Below are 14,903 nucleotides of genomic sequence, written 5' to 3'. Positions count from 1 at the left end.
GTATGCCCAAAAATTACGGCAGTATATATACATTATACAGAGGGCCGAGGGGACGGAAGGGCAACCAAAACCCAATAATCAACAACGAAAGGAAAAAAAAGGGAAAAATGATAAACAAACCTGGAATAAGCTTGAGGCCTTTCAGGAGTGCAATAGTAAATCTTAAATGAGAATCGTGAAGGTAGCAGCTGAGATGAATTGAGATGAATTGGTGAATTGATGTCCCTAAACCTAAAGCTGAGAATCGTGATGTCCCTAAAGCTGTTGATGAATTGATGGGTAGCAACTGAGAAATGAGAATCGAAACAAATGAATTGAGTTGAAGCGGCGAAGCGAAGAGTGTCGTGAAGGCTGAAGACTGAAGAGTGAACTAAAGAAGTGAAGATTAGGTTTAGACTTTAGATAATTGCGGTCAAAATTGAAAATTCGGTCAAAAATTGGAGAACCGCGGTTCACGGGTTGAACCGGTTTAACGAGTTTTACGGTTTTTACAATTTTGACCGGTTCTTGGTTCAGGTCAACAAAGACTATGAATCGGACCGGACACATGACCAGTTTGCGGTCGAACCGGTCGGTCGGTCCGAGTTTGAAAACATTGGTTTTAGGGAGTTTGGTGTTTTGAGTTATAGAAGAGTCTCGTGGCGAGGGTTTAAGCCTTTATGGCTTTTTATCTTACATTACATGACCGTTTTCTGAACCGCGACAAGGGAATTTCGAGCAATAGACAGAGGATCCACAAGGGCAAAGAATGAAGCAGGCTTGCTGCCTATGGAGCAACGAGGAATTAGCCCGACGATAGAATTAATTCTCATAACAAAAAAATAGTCCAAAAAGCAGAATTAGACTATGATGCAGGTGCGGCAAGTCCAGTGCGAGTCCTTTCGCTTTATTGTAACACGGTGTGACCAAAAAAAAGGGAGAAGAAAAACAGCAACAGAGTAAAATAGTCTATTATTACTTAGCATTGGATACATTTGATAAAACTGAAATCTGAAATTTGAATTCATTAATTTATTAAATTGTTAAGTATTAAATCTAATACATATATGTGCATATCACATTCAGTGATACGTGAATAATTTATTGCTTAATTTTGGAAGCAATTTTTGCCTAGAAAATTCAGTGTCAGTTAATTAATTCAGATGTTCAATTTTTGTTATAAAATATTAAATTTAAGTGTTAAATTGATTTATCAAATAGGGTCTTATTTTTTTTTTTTTGAAAAAAAGTTTGAATGCATTTGATCCGATTATCCTCACATATCAAAGCATACTTTCGAGATCATGGACCCTTATAAGTGTTTTGACAAATTGTCCACCAGCAACCAACACAGCACTCACATCACAATCTTAGTTGTTACTCTCAAAAGAAAATGCTTACGATCAATCCTCGTCGGTCCTAATTCCTAATCTCATCACAATCTTAGTTGGAGAACCACGGTTCACGGGTTGAACCGGTTTTAACGAGTTTTATAGTTTTTACAATATTGACCAGTTCTTGGTCCAGGTCAACAAAGACTATGAACCGGACCGGACACATGACCAGTTTGCGATCGAACCGGCCGGTCCGGTCCGAGTTTGAAAACATTGCCCGTGATTGATCACTATGTGTTACTTTGATGCGTATCCTTGGAACAAAATCGAAAGGTTGGAATACTCCTAAGTGGAAAAAAGAATGAAAAACATTGCATGAAGGACCACAATGGTTCTAAAATAATTAGCATTCCCACTGATGACAAAAATTGCAGATGCAAGAAAGACACCATTTTGCACCAAATCTTCTTCCATACAACAGCTACATTCAGAACTCTCATTTGCAGTTTCTTTTTAAGTAATCTAAATATGGGAAGCGGAAAATAATCCGCCGTCTAATACACATTATCCTGATGATCGTCTAGGTGACTATTTTTACAACAGGCGGCAGAGTCTTCAGAAGTGACACCGAAGGCCGACGTACGGTGTGATTGAGCAGAAGCATCAGACTTAGAAGCGTTAGAACTCCAGCTTGATGAGCTGTGCCAAGTGACACAGGTACTTATGACAGAAGAGTTGATACCCCCAAAGTGACCTGCCGACGGAGCAAAATTTATTTAACAGATAAATGTAAAATCATTCATGCGTGTCTGACAAAGGCAATCATGCCAAGGAACTGGCCGGACAATTGCGATAAAGCTCGCCAACAAGGATTGCTAGAACTTAGTAGGACACACCTGGAGAGCAGCCACGCCTACTATACTTCCGATCAAGGAGCGTATGGCAGGATGCAGGTCCAGTTTCTGAGTTGAGAACCATAAGCCACCAATTGCTGCTAAAGTCGTAGTGCCAAGTACACGATGATCAAGCTGTCAAAGAAATCGAGTCTTGTTATCAGAAAAGTTTGCATACCAGCACAAAATATGGATTCTAACAGAGATGAGATTTCATATTTGCATCTAGTCACTTTACATCTTTCAAGAACATAAGCATTAGAGAGCCAAGTTTGTCATACAGTGAATTGAGTCAAATATCACACAAAGTAAATACTTATGCAGCCAAGCCATAAAACTTCAAGATTATTAAGCGTACATTGCTTGAAAGTTTTCTCATAGCATCTTGACTACAGTAAATCTGACTTTGTATCTTCCATCTACAATCATTATCAATGTCAACGTACCAGGTTGAGTACTTGATTCATACTTCTATTTCTGTCCTGATGATCCCAAAGGAGAAGGTCAACGTTATCTGAGAACCATCTCTTCAATGTGCTAAATTTTGCTAGAAGAAAAAGAAAAAGAAAATAAATGTAACATCAAATGTCCAACCTTTTCTTGTGTCAGTGTCCACATCATTTCATTTCATAAGTAGATTCCTATAATGAAACTATTGATAATAAACAAAGATAGCACACTTCCTAATGAGAATAAATAGAGTTCACCAATTCATTTGGAATCCAATAATATTTCTGTAAATGTGAAGTCTGATAGAAACTAAGAGAGGTTACCTGCGCAATTGATGTATTCTCAAAGAAGTTCCGCAGAAGAGGCTTCATACTGAAAATATCTGCTGGAACCCATGTATCACCCATCTTTGGGAAAGTGTTAAAGGCACGACCCTATTGATTTTAGGTGCAGCCACAAGTTAAAATGTGTGTGTGTGTGTGTGTATATCTATATTATAAAATACAGAGCTTGTCCTTTGATTATTGGCAAACATGTCAAGTTGCAAAGAAGCAATAGGTAAATACAGCATCATTTCCTGCAACAAATGCTCCTGAGACACCAGTGATGCCGACAAGAATGCTCACAGGAAGGGCAAGTCGCTTAACTTTTGCAGCACCCTTAAGCCAAGCTACTAATTCAGCAGGAGGTTCAGGCATAACAACTGAAAGAGCAGTCCAAAAGATCCCATTGTAAATTACAAATACTGAAGTAAGATGGGCCGCTAGGCGGAAAGGGCTGACTCTTGGTTCAGCATATTCCGATGCGGGGTCCTATAAAGGAAAAGAAATTAGACCTTTTTGAATAGAACGTGTCAGATATTAATCATTGCAAGTAGAAAACCTAGTTCTTGAACCACTTTTAACCATCCACCAACCTATTAGTCCATGCCCGGCACCAAGAGAAAATAACCCAGATAATCTAAGTCCAAGTTGTAAAGTAATATAACCCTTGCGAAGAAATTAAGAGAATGACAGAGCAAACATGATACCCAGTGTTCTTCCCCATATTCGATGTGCATACTCCATCCAATAAATGAACTTGAAATCATCAATACTCATCCCTTTGTTTACACTGCAACAAAACAAAAATAAGAAATGCAGAGAAAAGTGCTCCCAAGTGAACATGACTAACAAATATTGTGACTGACATAAAAATTACTATCACGTTTAATGATTAGTAGAGACCTAATCAACAAACATAGAGCACAGAAAATTCATCAAGACACGAAATACCGTATGCAGCAAATAAATAAATAAATATCAGCATCAGGAGTTCCAAAAAGTTAATGTTGTAAACATGACACTAATTCTTGCAAAAGTAAAACAGCAAATAATTTGAACTACAGAAGCATAAATTGCTACCTCAACTGACCGTTTATATTCATGTGACTGTTTATATTTCTCAAATTCAACCAGCCAATCTTCATCTGATAAGAGGAGGAAGCCTCCCAGTGAATTTCCAGTCAGTCATTGAAAGCCCCAATCTGGTTAATCGTGTCATACCACCAAGCACCACCATACTGAAGGCCCAAGCAGCAGATCCAAAAAGCCATATCCCAACCAACTTTTGGGCTCGAGGCCCAGCAGTTACAAGGAGCCTTAATTCTTCTTTTCTGTAGACGCAGCTGCTGCAGTGGATAAATTCCTAAAGGATGGTCTGCAGAAACCCTAAAACCAGAAATCTGAGTTAGCAACCATGATCGTTAGAACAAATGCTAATAAAGGCCATTGCCTTGTCCATGAAACGAAAGTACAAGATCAAACCGAATTACAGCATCTAAGTTAAGATCTTCTACCCATTAATCAAGCCAAATTTCCCAGTTTTCAAACTTACAATTGAGATTTTAACAGCATCCTATCCCAGAGGTATTAAAGACCAAAGCAACTAACAGATCAAGATATGGCTAAAACCTGCAGTATTTCCATGTTGCTTCCTATCAATATGACTAAGAATTGAAACAGTTCATATCAAATTCGAAGGAAAAATGTCATCTTCTTTTTTTTCACAAAAAATCCACTGCTTCTAGTTGTCTACTAACAATCTTAACATTAAGCTGCCACCAAATTTGAACAAAGGGATGATCTTTAATCAATACCTAAACATGCTAAACCTATTATACCAAAAAAAATTTCGGAATAGACATTTCTGTTTGTCTATAAAATACCAAAAAAAAGGAAGGAAAAGAAAACGAGAAAGGGCAATAAACATTTGTGTTGGTCTATAAGATACAAAAATATGCTGATTACACTTGAGAAGAGGAACAAGAAATGAACCTTATGATTAGGATAATGACGACGAAATGCTTTGAATCCCAAGTTACTCAAGCTTCTGATAATGCTGGTTTGGCTTGCAGGAATAAGATTAGAAGAAAAAGAAAAGTTTTTTAGTGGATCAGCGAGGAGGGCTCATTGGAAATGCAAACCCCTGATCTTGATAATCTTGAATTTGAGGAAATTTGATTAAATGTGCTTTTAGTTTTTCTGAAAGCTGAGATAAGTCTGCTCCTCATCATGTTTTCTCTACCCGGTTAGATTATATTTCTTTGTCTCGCTTCGTTCTGTTTAGAGGATTTGAATCTAATGGGGTTTTAGGGAGTTCGGTGTTTTGCGTTACAGAAAAATCTCGAGGCGAGGGTTTAAGCCTTTATGGCTTTTATCGTACATGACCGTTCTCTGTACCGCGACCGGGGAATTTCGAGCAGTAGACAAGGTCCACAAGGGCAAAGAATGAAGCAGGCTTGCTGCCCTTGGAGCAGTGGGGAATTGGCCTGACGATAGATTTAATTCTGAGAACCCAAAAATAGTCCAAAAAGAAGAAATAGACCATGATGCAGGTCCAGTGTGTGAGTCTTTTTTTTTCGGGTAGAATTCCTATAATTTAATTATAATTGACAGTTCGACGGGTTGGACGGGTCATATTGAATTTTTACTTAAATGGGTTATATTCAACCCATTCAAGTTTAAATTGGATTAATTTTGGGTTGGGTTATATTGGGTCATCTCAAATCCAGATCCAAATATTACCAAATATATTAATTAATAGATTTTGATACATAAATTTTCTTTAATATATTTTTACATACAAAAAATTTTTTTTACACACATAAATACATTTTCACATACTAAAGCAATTTTGGTCCAAGTTAGATAAAGCATGAAAAAATGGCATACCAATATTAAATAAGATCCAATCACGCCTTAATTAAATTGAAATTTGATAAGAAAGATACAATTCGCAACCAGTTAGTTCAAATATCACTATCCAATTCATTTGAAAATTTTTCAAAAAATTAACGCAACATTAGAACAAGTCCAATTACAACACAACCATCCACCAGTCACCAATAAAGCACATTCTAATCCTTCAACAACTCACTGAGGAAAGATAAACAGCTACTGAACATTCCAAAAATGCTAGAATTCAAAACTGAAACTAATTTGCTTTATGGCACTAGGACAGCATTCAACCCCAGTGATATAACAAATGGACATATACTGGAACATCTGCAACAAAAATAAGATGGCAAGTATTAGCAACCAACAAATAAGCAAAAGCAACGGAATAATTGGACACACAAAAGACAACCACATTCAGAATAAACACATATAACTATGTTTCTACTTTTCGTGTAACGAGAAAGCACAGCAATCATATGCTTATGCACATATCCACCTGAGAACACTTCAAATGCGTACAAGTGAAAACAACAAATTATCCTAAATCGATCTTCCAAACCAACTAGGCGCTCCACAGAGGGTAGCACATTGTTAAGACTTCGTAGTCAGTAGTCAGTAGTCCATAGTGGAACCAAACATCATGCTATTATGAAAGTCAAATTAGTTGTTAAAACCAATCTTAGATCATTGTATCGGGTTTCACTACTAACGCTTTTGGCAAGTCAAAGAATCAACATCACAGAGGTAAAAAATGTCTCGATGTCAATAAAGCTGACATTTGCTTGGATAATAAAGACGTGCACTTTGGATCTGCTTTTGTAGTGATAATACCCAAACAACATAAATTCTAACCAGCAAAAGGCCATTCATCTTTGTACAACAAGATATATAAGATGAGTTAAAAACAGAGTATCACCTGTGCTAAATTCAAATATGTCATCCTCTGTGTAACAAAATCCTCCACGTGCTGTATAACAAAACCTAGTGGCAAGACAAAGAAGAAACTAAACTAGACAGTAGTATTACAATTAAAATTCATAACACAAAAGACTAAGACAACAAAAGTGAAACTTGAAAAATCATGACATTCCATGACCATACCCATTCTACACCTGAAGCACAAATCACAAATCTAACTAAAATAACAATAGAAAACAATAACAAGTATTCTAACATATCGAGTTCATATGACATACTTACTAAGTATCAACATTTGAAGATGCATCTTGTTCAGCAATAAATCTACTAATATCAATTCCAAGATCTTGCTCATCGTCTTCCTGTTCAACTTCAAAATATTTATCAGGACTCTCTAAATTTTAGCAGATTTAAACAACCAATGAAGAAAATAATTAAAGAGATCCTAAGTTACTGAAAATTAATAGTCAATGCAACTAAATATCTAATTTACCTTTACTATTATACAACCAATTTCGAGAACACAGTAGTGCCTCCATATTATCCAGCAACATAGAAGTTCGAAATTTTTCAAGAATTCTCCCACCATGACTAAAAGCATGCTCGGATGCTACAGTGGTAATAAGAATACTTAAGATATCTCGAGCCATAAGTGAAAGCTCAGGATATCTAATTCTGCTCTCTTTCCAATAAGTCAAAACATTCAAATCTGGTTGTTGCTTACGATCTACTAGTCGCTCGTCAAGATACAACTCCAACTCAGATTTGTTACCACTTGCCCATTGTTGAGATTGGTACACATCAAAACCCTACAAATATCATAAATATTGAATGCTTAAGGTTATATAAATTGAAACAAAATACAAAAACATATGAATCAATTTTACTCACATCCATGAGATCTCTAGTTTGTCCATCATCACCATTAAAAGTACTCTCCATTGGTGCAACAGTAATACCAGTGTTAGTCTTAGAGTACTCTTCGAATAAACGAAACAACTTTTGGTTAATACTAAGAACCTTTTCATCCCGTGATTGAGGATCCAACACAAAAAATAATATTTCACAAACTGGAGTTTGTAACGAGAATCCAAAATAATGGCAAATGATAAGATAACACTATAGCAGTCCTAATACTTTTGAAATTTGGTCTTCATATTAAAAGACATTTCACTAATAAAAAAATCTAGACTATTGGCCTCTTTATTTAAGAGACACTGAATCTTCCAAACATTGGGAAAGTATAAGTTAGCTATGGGGTATTTATTTCCCCAGAACAATAGTGTCATATCATAGAAAGGCCTCAAAACTCTGCAATCTTTTCAACCCTCCGTCATTCCTCTTCTAATGGACATAACTTGTAGTCATCATCCACATCTTGAAGTCGAGAAAATGCATGTCTAAAAAGTAAGGTCCTCTCAAGCATTAGATAGGTAGAATTCCATTTAGTTACTATATCCTGTCGCAATTTTTTATTTGTCTCCAATGACATTTGTTTCACTAATTCGGCAAATTTTATGACTCTACTTTCAGATTTTTTTCACATACTTTACACTTTCCCTAATTTTATAAATTGTTTCATCAATTACATCCAATCCAACCTTTGCAATTAAATTCAACACATGTGCATCACAATGAACATGAAAAAACTCACTTCCACAAATAGAAGAACCATTAAATAAAAAATAATTTTGCAATAATCTAGTCACTCTATCATTGTATTTTGCATTACCTAGAGTGATGGTGAAATTTTTTTTATCTATTTTTCATTCTTTTAGAAAATTAATCAGTTTTTCGTATAAATTTGGACCATTATGAGGAGGGGGTACATGACGAAACACAACTATTCTTTTCTGTAAATTCCAATTCTGATCAACATAATGTACTGTAAGTGACATGTATCCATCACTCGTAATAGAGGACCATAGATCAGATGTCAAACAAATTCGGCCTTGTACAAGTTCAAGCTCTTTTTTGACCTATTCTTTTTCTCTTCTATAAATCTTTAACACATCAGATTTAGTTGTATTTCCCGGGATGCTTTTCACATGAGGATTTAAAAATAAATGCAATTCTCTAATTCCAAAGTGTTCCACAAATTGGAAGTGGTAGTCATGTTTAACAATTATAATAGCCACCTTATCACGATATATCTCATGATCAACTGTGGCTAATCCAGTAGGCTGCTCCTCATTACGAGCATGGCTTGCCAAATGGCGTAATAAACTAGACGTGCCACTCACATTATCTGCTAAGTATTTCTTACCACATGTTTTGCATATAGCTTTCTGTTTACCGTGCTCATCAGGTTCTAACCTATGGAAATGAGGCCAAACCACTAAATGGGATCTCTTATATGTCTCCATATTACTCCCATGACTGCAATTATCAACATCATCATCAAGATCACAAGCAATCGACATATCCCGTCATAGAAAATAAGAAATACAAATGATGAATTATATTGTAGTATATAGCTGCCATAGAAATATTTTTTATCGGCACATTAATGCAAAAGGGTAAAGCCAAAAGGCTGAATTGTCTATAATCTCATAGAATTGGTACTCTCTCACATAGGAATGGTTGGCCCTGCTGGATAAGATATCAGAGCAGCCCATGAAAGAAACAGAACAACTGCACCCCTTTTGAAAAATACTTACATGAGCTTAAGTTGATGTTTTTTAACTCAAATTGGTGTGAACTGTAAAGTAACTTCTTCATCAACATTTTTAGTTACTTTCTTATTCTTTTATAATTTTTGTTTGTTATCCAGAAAAAGAAAAGAAAGAATAGGGTAGAAAGTGCGCCTATGTCAAGATTAAGACAAGGTATGTGATTCATCAGTCAGCAAAATGTAGATGACATCAAGAAATAAGAAGGGCTTAAAGTATTGGAAAGGACTAGGAGGTAAAGCCATAGACATTCCAGTTAGCTAAGCAGTGGTGGCTTCAATCTTACTTCATCATCTTCCAGTTTACAAACAATAGTATGAGATAGGAAGCTAGTTATTTAAAGCTCCAATCAAAAGATCACAAACACAAGCAGTTATATATATAATAAGGTAAGCACTAGAAACATAATTAATTATTGCATAGGAATTTAATATGATGAACTAATTTGAGAAAAAGTTCAAAATTGAAGCCATGGGTCAACATGCAAGGAGAACATGAAAAAGTGTAGCACTAATTACAACTATTATTAATCTAAGCACGGAAAATATGCAAGTCACTCAAACTCATCAAAGTTCAAATTCATCCATCTAATCATCATCAACTACTCTAAGCCAGTAGGTCAACTTAGCACAATAATCATACACAACCACAATCTATTGCCCTCGAGGGCGATTTCTGTCAGTTCCATTAAACACAAAATCAAAGTACAATCTTTTGCAATAGTCCAAAATAGTTCAACTAAAAATAAAGAAATGCAAGTACACTATCGAGTAAAAGGACAACGGCAAATAAAACGAAAGGGAAGTATAACGATTCCAATCAATGAATGAATCAGAACCCCTATTAACCAATTACACAATCAATATATCCAGCAGTTAGAATTGAAGAAAGAAAGTGGAAACAAAAAACAAATATGCCAATATGAAGCAATGCAAGTTCAAGATCTCATTGTTAGGACTTGCTTCTTCAACTTGTTTAAATTAGTTAAATCTGCAATATTCCAATTGATCTATAACCAACCAAGGTCTCTAAATAAAATAGTATTCAGAAAGCTAAAAAATATAGAAAAACAAATAAAGGCTTTATACCGATAGGGACAATAGCCAAGGACACCATAGGAGAAAATGGGGTTAAGGTTCGACAGCTTTAATATGAGATTTTGTGATTTCTACTTGGATTTGAGATAATAGAACTGCAAAAGGGGTAGCAAAATAAACCCAAAGTGGGATTGAAAATTTGTTTCTTTTGATTGAAAACGTTGTTTACAAGAAAGAAAGAAATCTTCGTGGAGGAGGCTTATGAATTTGCTCAAGAGTAAAGACAACAAGCTGGTGGTGGAGGAGGAATTTGCAAGAGCAAAGGCAGCGAGGCTTGTGAATTTTCTCAAGGAAACATAGTTGCTACTTGCTGGTCTTTTCATGTTCCTTGATTTTAATTTCTTAAATTTTTTTAAAGTTGACTAATGGGTGTCCAATATTAATACCCAAACCGTCCAAAATATATGTGAATTTTTATTACCCAATTCAAAATTGACCCAACACCTAATTTATCCAACCCAACCTCTCAAATTAATAGGTGGATTGGGTGGGTTGTTGGGTTTTGGGCATAATTGTTAAGTCTATTGCTTCCTCACTAACTAATTCCAGGAAGAAGAATCAAAACAAAGCAAAAAAAAAAAAGTTCTTCATCTAGGGGATCGTTGATCGAAAGTTTGAAACTGAACTTGCTCTCGGCAATCGCAACTCTGTAATTTTAGGCTCTTTAGGCCATTTATTTACCGATAGATTGATCTTTAATGTCACTTGAGGCAAGGTTTGGAGCTATGTTGTAAGAACAGAGGATGCTTAGAATGGTTTAAATCTATGAGATTAGGAATTAGGACTCACAAGGATTGATTGTAAGCATTTTCTTCTAAGAGTAACAACTAAGATTGTGGTGTGGGCACTATGTTGGTTGTTGGCGGATGATTTGTCAAACACTTATATGGGGTCCATGATCTTAAAGGCATGCTTTGATTTGTGGGAATGATCGATCCAATCTATTAAATCCTGTGGGAATGATCTTAAATCCATTAAAAAAATTTTTGTAAAAAAAAATTAAAATCCTGTGTGACAACTCAATTTAACATTTAAATTTAATGGTTTCAAATCTTAACATATTCAAACCGTTTTATAGCAAAAAAATTGAACATCTGAATTAATTAATCGACACTGAATTTTCTAGGCAAAATTTGTTTCTAAAATTAAGTGATAAACTATTCACTTATCACTGAATGTAATATGCACTCAAATGTATTAGATTTAATACTTAACAATTTAATAATTTAATAAATTTGGATTTCATATTTCAATTTATCGAATGTATCCGATGCTGAGTAATAATATACTGTTTTACTCCGTTGCTGTTTTTCTTCTTTTTTTTTTTTGGGTTAGACCGTGTTACAATTTTCTCAAAGGCGATAGAGTCTCTATTCACATCGAGTCTCTTTTCCTACTCTTAGATTAGACTAGATTAAATTATAGGAACTCCACCGTTACGACAAAAAAAAAATGGACTCACACACTGGATCTGCGTCATGGTCTAATGCTTCTTTTTGGACTATTTTTGGGTTCTCATCAGAATTAAATCTATCGTCGGGCCAATTTACCACTGCTCCGTAGGCAGCAAGCTTGCTTCATTCTTTGCCCTTGTGGACCCTCTGTCTATTGCTCGAAATTCCCTTGTCGCGGCTCAAAAAACGGTCATGTAATGTAAGATAAAAAGCCATAAAGGCTTTAACCCTCGCCACAAGACTCTTCTATAACTCAAAACACCAAACTCCCTAAAACCAATGTTTTCAAACTCGGACCGGACCGACCGGTTCGACCGCAAACTGGTCATGTGTCCGGTCCGATTCATAGTTTTTGTTGACCTGAACCAAGAACCGGTCAAAATTGTAAAAACCGTAAAACCCGTTAAAACCGGTTCAACCCGTGAACCGCGGTTCTCCAATTTTTGGCCGAATTTTCAATTTTGACCGCAATTATCTAAAGTCTAAACCTAATCTTCACTTCTTCAGTTCACTCTTCAGTCTTCAGCCTTCACGACACTCTTTGCTTCGCCGCTTCAACTCAATTCATTTGTTTCGATTCTCATTTCTCAGTTGCTACCCATCAATTCATCAACAGCTTTAGGGACATCACGATTCTCAGCTTTAGGTTTAGGGACATCAATTCACCAATTCATCTCAATTCATCTCAGCTGCTACCTTCACGATTCTCAATTCATCTCAGCTGCTACCTTCACGATTCTCATTTAAGATTTACTATTGCACTCCTGAAAGGCCTCAAGCTTATTCCAGGTTTGTTTATCCTTTTTCCCTTTTTGTTCCTTTCGTTGTTGATTATTGGGTTTTGGTTGTCCTTCCGTCCCCTCGGCCCTCTGTATAATGTATATATACTGCCGTAATTTTTGGGCATATGATCCTTATGAACTTGTCATTGCAGCAGCAGCTAAATGATTATATTATAAGCTGATCAGCCTAAATCAAAAAATTTTTTTTTTTGGTTTGTCCACAAATTAGATAATCTGTCAGTCTTAGGGATGTGCAAACTCGAAAAATTTCGATTTCGAAATCGATTTCGAATTGAATTCGGAATTTCGGTAATTCGGAACTGAAATCGGTAATTTCGTTTTCGAATTCGAAAATAAAAATTTTGAAATCGGAATTACCGATTGGGATATTCGAATTAGGAAATTCGAATTCGATTTCTAATAATAATATTTAAATATAATTATAATATAATATAGTTTTTAACATAATAAGTTTACTAATTGAAATCGAGCTTCCGAGTTCCGACAAATTGAGCTTCCCTAATTTCTCTTAACTCACCTTGAGCTGCCGCCGCGCCGCCTCTTCCTTCATCGCCTCTTCGTCACTGTCTTCGTCACCGCTTGACTCACCGAGTCACCGACGAAGCTTACTCTCTCTCACTCTCTTTCACCGACTCAGTTTACTCTCTCACCGACACCCCTACTCACCGCTTCCATCGCCTCTTTCACCTTAGAGATTTCACTCGTGATTTGCATCACACCTGAAATTGAACACCAGTTCTTCAAGTCCGACAGAGACAGACACCATCAGCCTTCATATTCAAGACTGTCGGACAATTTGAGGTACGCCAGTGCTTTTACTCACCTTTTTCAGCTATGTTTCTTACGCCAGTGATTTTTCATCAATAATTTCAATGGCATGCTCAATCCTTATTTTTTCTTAGTTAAATGCGTTCTTTGGGTACTAATACGCACAAAAATTGGTTTTGAGTGTTAATTAACAAATTGTATCATTTGACCTTTTTAATTTCTTTGTTTCTTCTTCTCCCTGACATACACGGAGCAACAGAGGGGCAACAGAGGTGCTGAACTTTTGTTTTTCAACTTCTGTTTTTCACTTATGTGTTTTCCAAGCACATCTTGAAAACCATCCAGCAGGCAGACGCCATTGTACATTTTTGTGCACTGTATGTGTTTTCTGTTCATGCTTCTGGCTGCGAACATTAAATTTGTCAAAAGACAGTTTGCCCGTTTCTAAATTTATATATGACAATGTAAATTAGGGTGTTTGCCTATTTTTAAGTTGATTAGTCGTGGAATATATGAATGTGCTGAGGGTGTTCTATGACTTTCAGTTACAATTGGCATTTGTTTGTGCTCTTTCTGAGATCTCTGAAGCTCAGCACTCAGCAGGGTTGAACTTTAATAGATAGAAGATAATGATTAGATGTGTTCATGACATGTTCGTGGATTAAATTGGTGTTAATGATTCTGGTTAACAACCTGTTTTGGTTGGAGGAGGAACGGCTTTCAAATCTCCTCTTAAATAGAGGAGGAAAAAAAAAGAATTCGGGGAATTCGGAATCCACCGTATTCCGAATTCAATTCGGTATCGAATTCGAAATCGGAATTAGCCATTTTGAAATCGAATTCGGTCGGGAAAACTGATGCCAAAATTTCGAAAATTTCCGATTTCAAACTTCCGAATTACCGCTTTCGATTTCGATGCACACCCCTAGTCAGTCTGTTTGTCCTGCAATTTTCCTTTTTTTTTGACTCGTTAGATAATTTGGTTGCCCTGTTGTTGAGTTGCGCCGCTGGTGAAACCGGAACTTAATTGGGAGGTAGACTCCCTATTAATGTTTTTGGTCGACAATCAAAAATGTCAATTAATTGGTGGTCAGGTACCAGATGTTGGTACTAAACTGCTAAATTCCCAGTATTTCACTGCTAAATTCCACCAACGGCCTCAGTAAAAATCTTTTTCTTTTGGTATTATCTGAAAACTGGATAAAAAAAAAAGAAAAAAAAGTCCTCGGTCTTTCAGTTGGACAGCCTATCATATGGTCCCTTCTGTCACTTAATTCAGTAATTGATAACCATGTCATTGTGGAGTTGTATTATAAT

At 36.0% G+C, this 14,903-nt stretch overlaps 1 protein-coding gene and 1 long non-coding RNA gene across 2 annotated transcripts; one reads left to right on the top strand and one right to left on the bottom strand.

Annotated features, from left to right (window-relative positions):
- Positions 1-7,073: 7,073 nt before the first annotated feature.
- Positions 7,074-9,215, bottom strand: LOC140035615 (zinc finger BED domain-containing protein RICESLEEPER 1-like). Its single transcript, XM_072076915.1, has 3 exons — positions 8,931-9,215; positions 7,286-7,601; positions 7,074-7,186 (listed from the first exon to the last, which is right to left on the bottom strand). Exons 1-3 carry the CDS (start codon positions 9,213-9,215, stop codon positions 7,074-7,076), a joined length of 714 nt encoding a protein of 237 aa, XP_071933016.1.
- A 4,106-nt stretch (positions 9,216-13,321) lies between these two features.
- LOC140035302 (uncharacterized) lies at positions 13,322-14,078 on the top strand. The gene is made up of 2 exons (XR_011839335.1): positions 13,322-13,619; positions 13,846-14,078. It is a non-coding gene; the product is annotated as an uncharacterized lncRNA (long non-coding RNA).
- The last annotated feature ends 825 nt before the right edge of the window (positions 14,079-14,903 follow it).

This window comes from Coffea arabica, chromosome 2c, assembly GCF_036785885.1.
Source record: "Coffea arabica cultivar ET-39 chromosome 2c, Coffea Arabica ET-39 HiFi, whole genome shotgun sequence".
Taxonomy (NCBI): Eukaryota; Viridiplantae; Streptophyta; class Magnoliopsida; order Gentianales; family Rubiaceae; genus Coffea; species Coffea arabica.
The sequence above is the reverse complement of the archived record's forward strand: the minus strand, read 5'-3'. Positions and strand labels throughout refer to the sequence as shown.

What these genes read in the sequence shown, in the direction of transcription:
- LOC140035615 (XM_072076915.1), bottom strand. Translation starts at nt 9,215, where the DNA reads ATGTCGATTGCTTGTGATCTTGATGATGATGTTGATAATTGCAGTCAT. An exon ending in ATGAGATATATCGTGATAAG is followed by an intron (nt 7,602 to 8,930) that starts GTGGCTATTATA and finishes TGATATTTGTAG; the next exon opens with GGTTTTGATGTGTACCAATC. An exon ending in TTGGTTGTATAATAGTAAAG is followed by an intron (nt 7,187 to 7,285) that starts GTAAATTAGATA and finishes GCTAAAATTTAG; the next exon opens with AGAGTCCTGATAAATATTTT.